Below are 15,276 nucleotides of genomic sequence, written 5' to 3'. Positions count from 1 at the left end.
TTTCCTTCTCTTCTTTCTCTCTCTTTTCTCAACTGGCAATTCGTTCATTGGTAAAGCCATCGTACCAGAAAGGCCAAGTGAGTCACAGCTGATGCACGGGGAACTTTCAATAATTCAAAGGGTCGGGGTGTCATATCAGAGTGCCGTCAAATCTCCATTTGGTATTTTTTTCCTTCTGTGATGGGACTTTTCTCCCGTTCCCATTTCCTGCGGATCGCTTGGTCCCATTTCTCAGACTCTATCTATGCTTGGGACAATCTTGCCTGACTTTCCCTCAGGTCTTTGCTCGTAGAAGCGATGATGCCGCACCCATGTGACAAAACGCGAAAAGCAAAACAAACAAGCCGTAAAAACAAAATAAAAAGTTGTACGCCAAAGTTTCCCATAAGTTTCTCCCAGTCTAATCGCTTGCTCGTGACAAATCTGCTTCGGTTTCCTGCACCTCGGAGGAGAGCTGGCTTGGACAAATCATGACGCTTTCAGTAAACAGTCTCTCCAGAGCATACTGTGACAGAAAAAAAAGTCTCAGCCCAGGAGGGCAGGGTGCCAGTCCGACTTGTGCTCGTCGGGGTGCTCGCCGTAGTGGACGGGGCCGAGCTTGAGGAAGCGCAGGCCGCTGGCGGCGCCGTTCTTGCTGGCGTCGCTGCTGACGCTCGAGGTGCGGCGCTTGAGGGGAGCCGGCTCGGTGACGGCGGCGGCGGTCTGCTGGGCCTTGAAAGGGTACGAGGACGAAGTGGTGGGGGCGAGGGAGAGGAAGACGGAGCTGTCGACGGGAGAAGACATTTTGGCTTGTGGTGTTTGGTGTACGAGGGAGTACTGGTTGTGGTGGTTTTGGGGTGGAAGTATTTTGGAGAGCGGACAGATCAACTGCTTGGAAATTTGACGAAAGATGCGGAAATTGTTTCAATAGAGGTTGAGAGTGTTGTGAGAGTGAAGACCAAAAGGTAGCGATGAAGGGCGGATGCCTGCCCGACTTTATATGTTGTGTGTGTCCCGGACGATGCGGAGGAGGCTGGCTGACCTGATAATGCCCCTCCCCCTCCTCCGCCCTCCTCCTTCGCCCACCCCGGCACATGGTCAAGTCAAGGTAAGGTAAGGTGACAGGCTGCCGGTCACACGGTGCCGTCTTAAGCCGGGATTCTCTCTCTCTCTCTAAAGGGCACACAGGACTGAGGTGGTGGTCAAAGACGGGCGGTCGTAAGAGATGCACTCGCATCGTATCACCCATTGCACCCCAGAGACGTATGAATGGTGCGCGTCGCACCGGGCGTGCATGCTGTCCTCGAGGCGCGCAAGCCGGAGTCGCCATCATTTTTGCCCAAAACAGCATGTTTTACACATGCTACTGCGGTAACCCAATCGACCCAATCGGCAGCCGATTGGAGGTGGCAAGGCAAGCCATAGCAGAAGGGAAAGTTGTGCCGGGATGTGCTGTGTTGTGTTGGCTTTGCAGCTGTCTGCCTCTGTCTCGGTCTCCTCTCTTGATGACACACGGGCAAATGATGTGCTGCTGCTCCGCCGTGCGAAGAGTGCTTGTCTCGACTCTGCCACTCCTAGACATTGCTTGGTGCTGGGCAGCTATCGCAGCTGGGATTGTCGTACTGTGATCCAAAACGAGCCACAGCCAAGAGGTTCTAAATTTTGATATGCTGCCCTCTCCGCTCGCTGTCTCTGTTTGCGTGTCGCTCTCTTCCCCCGTGTTTTGCACATCTGGGTACCGGGCGTTTCAATCCAGGGCAATGCAACTTTGCTCGTGCAGCTAGATATCGAGGCCAAACTTGCCAAGAAGCCAGAGAGTCCAGAAAGGGTAAAATAGAGGACGGAGAAAAAAGAACACGGGCCCCCGCCATGGGCGTTTCTGAAACCCTTATCGACAGCCAATCTGACAAGTTGCCAGTATTATGGTCTCGCTCCGATCTTGGATCTATTTGGGCGTGCTGTGACTCTTCAAGACCTGGATCATTCTATCCATGGCTCAGTTTCCAGTTCCAAAGAAGAAACGTGTGCACGTGGGTCCCTAAGTGGTCGAGCCTGTGTCGGACAACGGTTGAGAAGGAGGACATTGAAAGAGCGCGAAAGGACAGAAGAAGAAAATAAAAAATCAACAAAAAAAAATGATTCGGTGGGTTCGAAATCGACCAGAGAGCCCGAAAATTCACCCTGGCGAATGGGGTAAGAAGAGAAGGGCATTGGAAAAGAGGGAAAGCGTTGAAGTCTCTGCCTCTCTTACTCGTCGCTGACGTGGGGTTGGTGCGCTTGAAAACGAGACACCCGCTGGCAAAGATGGAAATAAAATAAAAACAAAAAGAAAAGACAGGGGTGGTGGAGGGTGGGTATTACTGAGTGGATGAAGGACGGCCAAAAATGGGCGCTGCATACTCAAGGCTTGCAGCAAAGCAATCAATGAGGTTCTGCGTAGCAACCATCACCAGATCTGATATCACGGCAACCGTCCAGAGAGGAAGAAAAAAAAATGTGGAGAAATGGCCGGCTTTGAGGCTCTTCCAAAGTCAAACAGAACAAACCCAGACGCCGAAGGCCAAGTTGCCCGGCCCCGGAGCGCCGGTAGTGTCTTATTGGACGCTTCGGAAGGCTAAAGAGGATTTCTCGGAAGGACGAGAATCGGCGCGGGAGGGGCCTCCATGGCACATCGCACTGCGACACACCACTCGCACCGCCGTGGCAAACGAGCCAGCCAACTGGGGCCTCGGGTGCGTAGTGGGGTAAATGGCGGAAGCACTACCGTCCTTGCAAACGCCGTGACTTCCCTCACGCTTCCGCTTCCGCATCCCGTGAACCTTCGGCCACCTCCACACAGACTTTGCCTCTGCATCGGTTCATCGCGGCTCGAACCGGCCGATTCGGCCAGAAGTGGATGCCTGGGCGTAGCCGGCTGTCACGCCACGGATTGGTCGATTGGTAGCCTGGTTGGCTACCTGCTTCGCCCGCGCGGGAGCTATGCCATGGGACGGCACGTCTCATCCTTCGTTTCTTCGCCATGTAGTGCTGTTCGTAGGATTCGGGAATCCCTCCTGATCTCCTTTGCTTGCATGAGATCCTTTGCGGGGTGGAATGTGAAAGGCTGGCGAACTCTTGGTTCTTCCCCGCGTTTAGACTTTAGTGTTCCAATGCGTGATTGTCAGCTTCGAAGCGCAACTGCGTGAGCCTCCGGTCCAGCAGAAGTGAAAAGGCTGTTGGAAAGTGGGCCCGAAGCTTCTACTCTAGACGAGACGGAAGTATACAGACCGACATACCGTCTCTGCACCTACACTGTACCTGGTGTCAGGATATCACCAACGAACTCACCGCAGCTGCCACCAACGTATGTCTCATACTCTGCCAGCGCGGGATGGAAAAGCCAAGGTGTGCCAAACACGAGTGTACGATGGTATCTCGCCTTCTCGGGTTGAACGCAAACACAACTTGAGGGAGAACGAAGACTAACTTCTGCCTGCAGGCGCGGAAACATTCGAAGTGTCCTCCTCTTACCCCTATCCAACGAACAACCCGATACCTCCTTTTGGCAAGCATTCTCTCGCTACCTTCAACTAGTTGGAGAATCATTTCCCCATGGGTTCAGCTTACTATGCTGTACGAAGCTGCAGTCTCTGAGGGGGTGGGTTCCCACATCGTCTGTCGTCCAGGATGAGCGTGATGACAGCAACCAACTGCAGAGACACTTCGATCCTGTCGATACTGAGATGAATCCATCGAGAAGTTTCTCGAGAGGGGGGTAAGCCCGCCTCACATGCGACCAGCGGGCCGTCTGCAGACTCATCATGAGCCCCGGATAATGTCTTCCGCGGTATGTTGGGTAGTAGCACGACATGGCTGTATGTGCAAGGAGCGGTGACATGACCGAAGAGTGCCATCACTGACACGAGAAGTCATGTTGCCGGCTTGATCCAAGTCTCGTCACAAGTACGACGCAACTTTGGTGATTGCAACTTGCATTAGTGGACGCCTGACGCAGGAGTTGTTTGTGGATGGCACAAGTACTGTACGAAAAGAGACTTTGGGGAGGTCATTCCAAGGATGGGATGGCTGCCTCAGCTTTCTTCCACACTCCACAGGTGTGAGAAGTGTGATATCCTGTCAGGGGGGGCGGGGAAGACGTCCTTCCATCACCGACTGTAATGGTCACCTTCTTTCAGGTTGGCTCCATACGGATATGGCCTTGGTATGGATAGGAGCCATCACAAAGCAGGTAATTCCTACGAGATTCCAACGGAATCAGAGACCCAAGGGAGATGTTGACCGCCAGTGGTCCCGCACCCCGACCTTCGCGGGACGGTCGGTCCGTATACGGCCCTTCGACGCTAGCCCCTGATGCCTGAGAGGTGCAGTCCTGTTGGTGACACTCAACGACCAGCTGCAGATATTGTTGTCTAGGCCATGTCTGTATGCCTGGTCAAGAATGACGAAGTACTGAACCTTGCTTAATTATCCTCCACCCTGTAGATTCGATCTGCCATTCATTCCAGCACCCTTGCCCAAAAGCCGCCTCCGAAGCGAACAGGACGACGGCACCCGCGCCTCGAGAAGGGGCAGCGTTCTGCAAAACTTGCTGACGGACTTTCGTATAAATGCCAAATAGCACCAAATTCTCTGTGCATTCAAGGTTGTACAAGTCCTGTCAAAATTTCAACGGCATGTAAGCCGCCGTCGTGGGCGGCTACCGGAAGAATGAGTGGTCGTCGGTAAAGTGGTTGTCAGATCGTAGGTCCAACGAGGCGCTTATAGCAGCGAAAACAGAACTCTGATTGGCTGACAGCACCGCGCAATGCGACTCAATCACACCTCGCCCACTTTGACGAGGACATTCCAACAATCAACGGCTGCACCAGGCTTGACTTTGTTGGACACTCTGCTTGTTTTCCCGCGATGACCTTGCTCGAAAGGCGACAAGGGCGCCTGATCGCGGCCTCGTGTTTCCATGCCGCGATACTCGCCTAATCGGGTGTTGGTGATAGCACCCTTAATCCTGGGCGGGCCCGTGGCCAGCCGCCATCCGCCATCCGCCATCCGCCACCCACCATGCGCTCGCCCACTTTCGCAAGGATCTTGGCGCAGCTTGCCAGCACTTGACTTGATACAAGTCTTGGATGGATGCGGATAGGAAACGTGCAGACGGGCAGACGGGCAACAATTTGCAATCGACCCCTGTCGTCTCTGTTCGAGTCCCAAAGAAGAAGTTGGAAGGACCGACTGCGAAGTGATGAGATGGCCCCATTCCGTTTCCTATTGTAGCCAGGGATGCGTCTGGGAACTATCGGCCTTGTCGACGGTTTATCATGGCGGTCTAGCCTCAATGCTAGCATTGAGAGATGCATACCCCTCTCCGGTAAGAACGCAGGCCAAGAGTCTTCGTAATGACTGCGAGATTGGTTCGTCGAGAGGTCAGGTTATGGCTCAAAGAGGCCCACAGCCAAGTAGTCCCGGAGACTGTTGCCCAGGTACATCAAGAACCAGCCCAAGCAAGGGATGATACGAACAGTCTATTCAGAATTGAACTTGGTTTGCGAGGCAACGGCAGCTTTACTGAATAATGGGAATCCCAGCCCTAAATGTCGTTCCACCGGCTGAGGGCGGGAAAAGGGGACCAAGTACGGGCGTGAGACTGGTGGCGGTTCTGAAGAATCTCTCAGGCTTTTCACAAGTAACTGTCATGGGACGTACACACCAGTACTTCTCGCCTGAGAGGCAAATGGTATCCAAAGAATGCCGATGGGAGTGAGGCGACCAGGGTTCAGGGGTTGCCATACCCCATCATTCGGGATGATTGGCTGACCAAGTGGCCATGTGAGATGTGCTGCGGGCAGAAGAAGTGTTGGGGTGTCCGAAGAAGCTTGCCTGGAGGGACTGCCGGCAAGGACAGGCCGCACGCGAGGCCGCATGAGAGCGATGCGGTGTGTTGGATACCAGTGCGGTGTGGTGGTAAGTTCTTTCACTTGAAATCTAGCACCAGAACCAACCCAACTCCACGGTCAGGGGCCAAACGGCAAGGTGGTGACCGGGTTTCCTTCGTCAGTCACCAGATCCAGCGAGGATACGTGACATCAATGAGTTTGGTGCTCTTCTCCATCAGCTGGCTGGCTGAGATGTTCGACCCTTTTTTTACCACCAAGAGTACTAGGGGCTCAGACACACCCCTCAACTCGGTCTGCCCGCAATGCAGGAGCAGGCATTAATGGTTCGATTTACGAGGTTTCGGGCGTGGCTTGAGGAGTCGAGGCATTTTGGCAGCTCGGACTCGAAGTTGTGAGGCGCTACCGTTGTGACTATGTCGTCGCGTCGTGCCTTAGGGTCGGACGCCGTTGACGATGAGGATCTGAGGCATCGGCACGCCACGCCGATAAAGAAGCCTGCGCCCTCCGTGACGCATAGGAGATGAGTGCGCGAAGTGGTGTGGACGTTTTGGGTAAGCCGTGTTGGACGAACTGGAGCCGTTGGCCTTTGGAAGCGTAGCAAAGAGTGGCCAAAGAGCCCGGGAAGTACATGGCGGCCTCGCCCTAGTTAGCTCGAGTGGTCGACGAGGCATCAACGGCCGTACCCAGTGGCTAGTCGAAGCCCTCGAGCACGATGTTCAATCGGACTTGGAGAGAAACTGGAGATTGAAGGATAAGGCAAGGTAACTTGTTTAGCATACGGACGTATCGAAGTAAGTATACTAACGTAGCGCGCCTAGCTTAGTCGACCGGCCCGTGACCTTGGTAGACTTGACTACCATGACGAAGTGGGAAAGTAGCCTTCGGCCCAGGTGGGCAAGGCGCCTTCCTCACCTTCTTTATCTGAGGGTGGCTTTCATCCAGTCCTTAGGATGGAGGTACTATGTCTCAAGACACAAAGGGAGATTGAAGTACGTACTGCTTGTCTAAGTTGACGACGACGTACAGGTTAGGAAGGAAGACAGGCAGCATGCGGGAGGAAGGGGGGAACTGTTGAATAAAAATTTGGAAAATAAAAAAGGCAAGAAGAAAAACAAAAACAAAAAAAGATATGCATGAGGGCCAGATCCAGGCAACAACAGCCATGAGGTGACTTACATCAATCCGATTCCCCTCACTAGGAATGGAACAAGTGTGAGAGCAGGGGATACCATCTCTCGCCGGCTTCTCTGCTCTGGCCAAAGTCTTGTACTTGGACACATTTTGAATCGTAACATCAGGACAGATTGAACTTGAGCGAAAACAACGTGCTGGCGATGTGAGTAGCGGAATAGCACAAGATGAGGACTGCTGTTGGGAGAGTTGGCGAGAAAGCAAGGGGGGTTAGGGAATGGAAAGTGAAAATATGAAAACCAACAAAATGCAGTTGCCCAGAGTTGGTTGTCATTGCCTCATTCGGTCTAAGACTTTGTGCATATTCATACCGTGTGATAATTGGTATGGCAGGCACCAATGCACAGTACGCACTTACGCATTGTGACGGCACTCCCAGCTCCATCTCGCCTGCTTCTCATTTCCCACGGAGACGGATACACCACACCAACCATCCCATCATCCCAGGACATGGGACACCTCTTTTCCCCGACAGACCGACCGACCGACCGGGCCCCTTTGCACATTGCTGCTGACCACGTTGATGGCTTGGCTCCCTTAGGTCTGGCTTTGCCATTTGCGCAGGCAGCTCATCCACGGGGCGCATCTGCTCTTGCAGTGCGTTTGTTGCTCTCTCTCTCTCTCCCTCTCCCTCTCCCTCTCTCTCGGTTTCCTTCTCGACCCTGGACTCCGTCGATGCCACCCCCTCCTATCCTTCATTTTGGGCATCCACCATCTCTCTGCTCCTGTACTTCCACAAAAAAAGAACCACCCCCCTAACGGACACGGGATGGGCGACCCCAAACCGCGCCAGACTTTCGCTCGCCTTTCTATCTGTACTAAATTCAGCCGGCCCATTCTTGACGCTCAATGGGCCGTCTAAGTCTTGGCTAGACATCGTTGCGGCGCATCATTCTCTCCGCCATGCGCAAGAAGGGACGTCTGATGGAGGACGTGACGACTGTTCCTCTTTGCGTCTTCGTTTTACAGAGCCACGCCTCAGCCGTCGACTCCACTCTTGAGGCGGACCCCTGTTCGATGATGTCGCTTCCCGGCTGTCACCAGCTATTCCAACGCCCGCTCTGCTCCGGGGCCATGCAGTACTTTCACAATGCGGAGGGCCCAACGCTGTTAACCTCCTGTGAAGGTAAGAAAGCATGCTGGGGCTGTCCATCGACAGTGTCTTGACGGGATGGACAGTGCCGCGGCATACCAAACCTTTTTTTTTTCTCTCCACGCTGGCCTGGCCCAGCCTGAGGAACCCCACCCCCTGGACCTGGACGTTGTTAACCTGGACCTGGATCTTTACTTGGATTAGGCTAAGCCAGGGTTGGCATTCTGGCCAGGGACAATGATGTGGATGTCCATGAGGACGTGGTCCGACCGGCCGATCGACCGTCTGCTTGACTGCTTTGGTCTCTTGTTCGGCCCATTGTACGACTTGGAGAGACGGGGCACAATCAAACACATTACATGGGAGTGGCCGCTGTTCTATTGCAACTGTGCTTGTTGCGTTCCCACCTGTCTGCTCAGTCGACCTGCTCGACATGGCCCCAAATCTCGCGATCCACCACCGACTCGGAGACGGGAGAGCACATCGGTGATTTCGTTCAGTCGTGCGGCGGTAGCGTCGAGTGTACATGTTTGAGAGATTCACTGTTCAAAATGGCAAGTTCATGCCGTAGCCATGTCCCCGGTTGGTTGGACCAAGTTGTGTCGGATGAACAGAGGCAAACTAGCGGTTGGTTTGCTCGTCCGAGCTCCCAAGACGTGTAGAAACACGGTAAAGCATTGACGGCCATAGACGGGAGATACTAGCAGACAGATAGAAAGGGCATCAAGCAACGGCCTTGCCCAAAAGAGACTAACAAACGGGGCTTGACGCGGATCCCCCATGTGCGACATCGTTGGACGATCCACTCGACACAGCGGCCCATTTCGACGCTTGACAGTCGGCTTGGGATGCACTAAGACCAGCCCACGAGGGGTCTCTCGACGCCATCTGGCCATGTACAACCAGCATCGAAGCCGGGGCAAGGGTCACCCCTTCTCTGCGGGCAGTTGTGCGCTCTCTGCCTGCCTACCTTGGATTACGCTGGGAGAGCTGACCACACTGCGCGGCATGGCTCTGCACTGCACTGCGTCCGCTACCTGCCCACGCCAAGCTATCCCCGGCCAGAATGGCTGTCGTTCTGTGTTCCCACGTTCCCCAATCGGACGTCTGTCCAGCGGGTGCCATGCGGCAAAGGGAACACACGAGAGGTGCACCTACCTGCCCTACCTTGCCCTGGCTACCCGTCACCAGTCATGGAAGCGGGCGGGGCGGCTTTGGGCGTTCGTCTTCATCTTTTACTGCTCTTGACGACCCGGCTTCTCCTCCTCCTCCTCTTCCTTCTTCTCTTCCTCTTTATTCTTCCTCTTCTCCTTCTCTCAACATTGTTCGGAAGCCTCTCTGCCAAAGTTTGCCTTCCCTCGGCAGCCACCCCCAGCTGAAGACTCTTAAAGAAAACCTCGCCCAACGTTTGCCCAACTCCCGTGCCGATAAAACCAACTCTTTGGGTCACGCGGCGTCCATACAGCACTTTTTCCGGAACACCAGAGAACGAGGCATTGCGTCAACAGACCCATATACGCCTCTCGGGTGCATATTGGGGGCCCTTCATTCTCAGTGGATATCACGTCCAACAGCCATTGTCCTCCAAGGTCTCCTGCCTGGAAACCCTGGTCTCACCAACACAACAAGACAGCACCCGACCATTACGTCTCTTTTTGAGCTAGCGTACAGTCTGTCGAAAGGGCAGGCCAAAATTCCACCCACGCAACCAACCATTTCCCGTTGTGACTTGGAAGCACACGGGTGTCCGTTAGCCTTGCGCGGGAGACCGAGAGCCAACGGCCTGGGCTGAGTCTGATTAGGCTGGTTTCTCCACGGCCGCCAAATTCATCTCCACAACCCAGGCAGCTTGTCGACCCTCCTGCAAAGGGGCGGATCGAACAACCCATCTGCCCGGTCCGCACCCGCAGCCAGCATCTCTTGCAGGTATTTTGACTTGGTAGGTACAAGCGATTGTCATGACCCGTTGCATCTTCTACATTATATCCCTCCACCAAGTCACAGCCCTCCCTGCGGCAACTTCTACATTGCAAGACGCTGGACGCACCAACACCTTGCGACTTGGACCTCCCCAACACCAGAAACGCGGATAGATTGGCAAACAACCAACAGCCAAGCTGCGTCTATTTCCATTTGGCATCACCGGTGTGATAGCTTTTTGTTGGACCTCGTCTCTTTGCTTCGGTTGGGAGGTTTGACGATGGCAAACAAGTCAGCCCACTCCCGACAGCCGATTACAAGCCAATAGACAGAGTCTCGGGCTCGTGTCACGAAGAGATATAAGACGGACGACATCTCCCGCCTTCAAACCCCGAAAGAAACACTCTTCATCCAGTCAGGACAACAACAACAACAACAACAACAACAACAACACCAACGACATCAACAACAATAACTACAGCACACACCAAACTTATCATCTTGCGATTTTATCGAAAACCACAACCACAACCACAAGCACCTTCATTGCAAAACACATCGCGGCTCCTCTTCTTCTTTGCTTACCGCTTTGGAAGGACCGCACTACCCCTCAACTTGGATATCTCGCTCTGACGTTGACAAGCAACTCTGCACACCGAACCCATCAGCTCGTGGCCAACCACACTTCTTGGAAGACAGTTCCTTCCCTCTTTTCCTCCTCAAGATCAAAGAATACCCTTTTCAATCAACATGTGCAGCAGACCCATCATCACCTACTCGTGCGGCCACGTCGAGGTGGGAGCGTCGTGGGCTTGCGCCAGCGCCAAAACATCGAGCCCATGCCCGGGAGTAGTCGACAAGCCAGAGTACAAGTCTATGCCGTGCTATACATGCCAGGCGAACGGGCAATCGTAGGTCAGTTACGAGATCCAGCCTCCGTGATGTGCCAACTAATTGGGACATTCGTCGTAGATTCGACTACCCACAGAAAGTAGACGAGGAGCCAAGGCAGAGGTTGTGAATACCTCTCGCCAGGCTTCTTCGGGTCATTGGGCTCACGCCTCCGAGTTCGCTTCTCTTCCCCTCTACAACAGCACGATGACGACGACCCCAGCAAAATACAGCTTTTCTTTTTGAGAGCAAGTTCTGGTTTCCATCATTTTGTTCGTCAGCATGCTGGGTTTTTTTATCTTTGCACTTTTTGTTTGCTTTGCGACAACGGACGATGAGGGATATCAAGTATGGGGGTTCTTAGATTTCTCAAGGCAGCCATCAAGTTTGCCGGTCGACACACATTCCGGACAACGTTTTCTCTGCCTATAGCTCTCCATTTCGTAGGGACTAATTCAATCATTTCTTCACAAAAAACAAGAAGGAAACAATCGCTCGCGTTGTTTCTACGAGTGACATTCGGTAGACGTGCCCGGTGGTGGCTGAACAAGCCTCACCTACCCTCGCCTCGGCATATAGACAGACAGACGTACGACAAGGCCAGTGTATGTGACCCGCCAGCGTCAACTCTGCGAAACCCCAGTCGGGCTGCCTGCATTTTCCGTCGGGCCGCAGTCAACATGGCTCAAGCTTTTGGCCCCAAGGAGCGACGGGCTCGAAATGGGGCTGGGGCGGCAGCCACGAGAACACGGCCGACACGGAGACCCGTTAGGAGGTGGTCAGTCCTACCTGTCGTAAATTCGAAAGGTCGCACGGCAGTGATGACACGGGAACGGTCCGCCTGCAGACGCACGCCGCCTCGTCCAACGGTCAACGGCATGTGTCGTGGAGCCGACTTTTTTGGCCTCAGCAGAGTCGGACCCCTGTCGATGCCCGAGAAGAGGCGTTCACACGGACCCAAAGAGCTCACAAAAAAAGGCACAAGACTTTGTGGGAAACACCAGAGCATCCAACCCCTCTCCTTCCAAAAGGCCGCGCCTGTCAATCACATGCATCCTCCCGCCTTCTTGATTCTTACTCTTATTGTTATTATTAATGCTATTATTCTTCCTCTTCAGCGGCAGTCTATGTGTGGCCCCGGAACAGCAAGCCCGCGACGGGGGCGCCGCCGCCCGTGCTGCGGCGTGAGGCTGGAAGGAAACAGCTGTGGTTATGGCGCATGGCGCGTAGGATTTCCATGACCCAGCATAGGCATTGCGTCATGTGATGGCAAGCGAGGCAGGCTGTTTAAGGAAACCCAGACGCAAAATCATTAATGCGAGGGGCGGCACGCGCGACAAGCGAGAAGGAGCGTGGTCGGCGGCAGCAAAACCGCGTGTTTGCGCAACTGCTGTTTTCCCATTGACCCCTTTTTCGAGTGTGTGTCGGAAAAGCAAGACAGTGTCAAGGAGAGGCATGAATCGCGTCCACTTTTGGGGGCTTAAAGCAGCTCGAAACACGAAGAGCCGAGGAAGAACAAAAAGGTCATGAGGAATAAAATCAATAGCAATGTGTAACACCACTCGTCACGTATGCGACGGAGGGAAAGAGGAGAAGACGACGGGACAACGTCGACAAGCAAGAGCCGCCCGAGACGACGGGGCGACAATTTAAGCCAACCAAGGGCGAAGACTAATCCGGGACTAGCCCAAGCTCGCGCAGCTGTCAGATTTCACACCTCCGTCTCCGTAGGGCGGACAAGGCGAGAGGACGAGCCACGCCATGCCACCAACATTCTTTTGGCCGATGCTACGCTAGAGGTACAGTACGCTAGGCACGTTAGCGTAACGGCGGGGACTAACGACAACCCTGTGCACCAAGACACCTACACTAGATGAGATGATGTCTTTGCATCCTGCTCTCTCTTTCCACCTCAGGCCATGGTCACGTCAAGGGTTATTGCGTCCCGCATCTTGTGTGTGCGTGTGCGTGTGCGTGTGAGCGCGCGCGCTTGTGCTTGTGCTTGTGTGGTGTACGCCCAACGGGGCGCTGCCAATAGACCAACTGAGCCGGACAACGGCCAAGACAATGCGAGGAGAGCGGGGATCAGCGGGCAGTTTAGGAAGACTGACCAAATTGGAGATGCTGGTTTATTGGCAAAGTCGAGTGTATCCACGCACGCTCTGTTGTAATCTTTCCGTTAAGCCCATGATCCCGGAGGCGACAGGGCATCGCAGAGCAGTTGTCATGACAGGATAAAACACGCCCGCCGGATGTAACCCGCCTTTGCCCCCATCTCCCCGTCCAAGAGCCCCCAAAGATGATGGTCTACTGCGCGGATAGGTACTTGTTGGTGAAGGAGAAAATCCCGACTCCCTCCCCCCCGAGACAAGGCAAGACAAGACAAGGCAAGGTCAAGGAAGGTCAGGGAAGGGAACGCTAAGAGGAAGATGAGACGGAAGATGGAGAGGAGGAGAGGAGACGAGGCAGGAACGAGCTAGCAGGTCAGGACAGGCCAGGCCAGGCCAAGCAAGGTCAGGTCAGGTCAGGTAAGGACAGGATCCCAGGGCAGCTCTACTAAGGTAAGGTACGTGCGTGCAAACCCCTGCCGACCCTGGTCGGGTGAGGTGGGCCGGGAGATTGACTGACAGACCGACGGCACCAGCTTCCTGCTCTCCAGCTTCAGTGATGCACTGCATCCGACAACTGCATACGAGGTGGGTGTAAATCAGAAATGCACGCAGCACGGCAAATCAGCAACGATACTGCGCCTTTCCATGTCCCTTTTCCTTTTCCTCCCCCCTTTTCTGCCTGGGTCTTCTCTGCCTTGCTCATCTTTCTCCCTCGTTTCGACGACGGATACCCCGTCCGCTGCAACCTTGTCACCTTGGCTCACCCTGCCTTACCTGGGAGACCCAGGGAGCACCCTCCCCCTGACCTGGCTGGTCTTCTCTTGAGTCTCGGTAGGAGAAGACGACAGGAGCAAACCAAAGCTCGGATGAAATCACATCAGCTTTTCACCGGTGACCGGGAAGTCGAATGCGTCCACGTCCCATTGAACTCCCTCCGGCCCCTGCCATGCCAGCTGCGCCCCAGGTACCTGGCGTTGAGAGAGTACGGTGACCAGGTTTCTGGAAGGGCATATCTTGAGACTAGCTTGCTCGACTTTTCCCCTTCTCTAAGCATCCACCTGCGACCCTCACCCTCGTATCTGACCCAGAGCGTCGCTTCTCGGAGAGGTGGATGGAGAGGAGACCAGGCAGGCAGGCAGGCAGGCAGGCGGACGAGGTGGGATGGAAGAGAAGACGAACGACGCGTGGTGGGCAGTCGGCCATCCATCCATCCATTCATTCACCCACCCTTCCGTCCGTGCCTTGCTTTCCCTTGCCGTGCCTCTCACCTCAACCACGAGATATGGGATGCCCATGCGCCAGATAGACTGAGGGGAGGGAGGTCACGCATGCACGAACTCTACTTTATGCTTGTATTCTAGTGGCACCGAATCGTACCGCACTGGATCGCACGGCCTGCATGCCTGCATGCCTGCCTGTCTGCATGTCTGCCTGTCTACCTGCCCGCTTGCCTGCCTGACTGACAGTGCGCCGCACACATCGACCGGACGTCAACCGGACACAAGCATGCGGAGACAATACGTACTCTATCACCGATATACGCACACACACACACACACACACACACACACACACACACACACACATATACACCCACACATAAGCATACGACTGCTCCCCTCCCATAACTCCTCTTCGTCTCGTAAGTCTGCCACACTGCCTACCCGGGCCCGGACACGCGACCTAGTCGTTCACAGAGGCCAGGCTTCCTATGGCGTACAGCCACTCTCTCCCAATGAAAAGCCCCCATGTGCGTCAAGTGGATACATTCCCACGTCATACCATCACAGCATCGCGATGTTGACGTTGGTTCTCGGTTTTTTCCCACGCCAAGCAGGAAATGTTCCCTACCTGGCTCATCTTCCACTGGCAGTTGAGCTTTTGCCAGGGCCCCAAGCAAGCTCGGTATAATGGGCTTCAGGGGAGTTGGCTGCCTGCAAGGGGAGAATGGACGGCCGTGATGCGAGCGGGTTTCCCGATCTGCTTTCTTCGTCAACTCGACAGACTTTTGCACCAAGAAGCGGAGCTCATCACAGGCTGCTAAGCCAGCGGAAGAGTGAAGGGGGGGGGAGGGAACCAGACATACAGACCGACAACGTCTGCCCTCCTCAACCAGCAGACGCTACAATGGGGACCACAACCCGCCTCGCATTGACCATCCCGCGGCTGGCGCACAAGGCAAGTGGGCTTAGACTCCTTC

The 15,276-nt window shown here is 54.6% G+C and overlaps 1 protein-coding gene across 1 annotated transcript; it reads right to left on the bottom strand.

Moving 5' to 3' along the window:
- Nucleotides 1-525: 525 nt before the first annotated feature.
- ColSpa_03427 (uncharacterized protein) lies at nucleotides 526-783 on the bottom strand (the record flags this gene model as incomplete). Its single annotated transcript, XM_049269639.1, has 1 exon — nucleotides 526-783. The coding sequence occupies one exon, from the start codon at nucleotides 781-783 to the stop codon at nucleotides 526-528; it is 258 nt and encodes an 85-aa protein (XP_049125596.1).
- Between the last annotated feature and the right edge of the window lie 14,493 nt (nucleotides 784-15,276).

The sequence above is a fragment of the Colletotrichum spaethianum genome (assembly GCF_022836535.1).
Source record: "Colletotrichum spaethianum MAFF 239500 DNA, contig06, whole genome shotgun sequence".
Classification (NCBI taxonomy): domain Eukaryota; kingdom Fungi; phylum Ascomycota; class Sordariomycetes; order Glomerellales; family Glomerellaceae; genus Colletotrichum; species Colletotrichum spaethianum.
The sequence above is the reverse complement of the archived record's forward strand: the minus strand, read 5'-3'. Positions and strand labels throughout refer to the sequence as shown.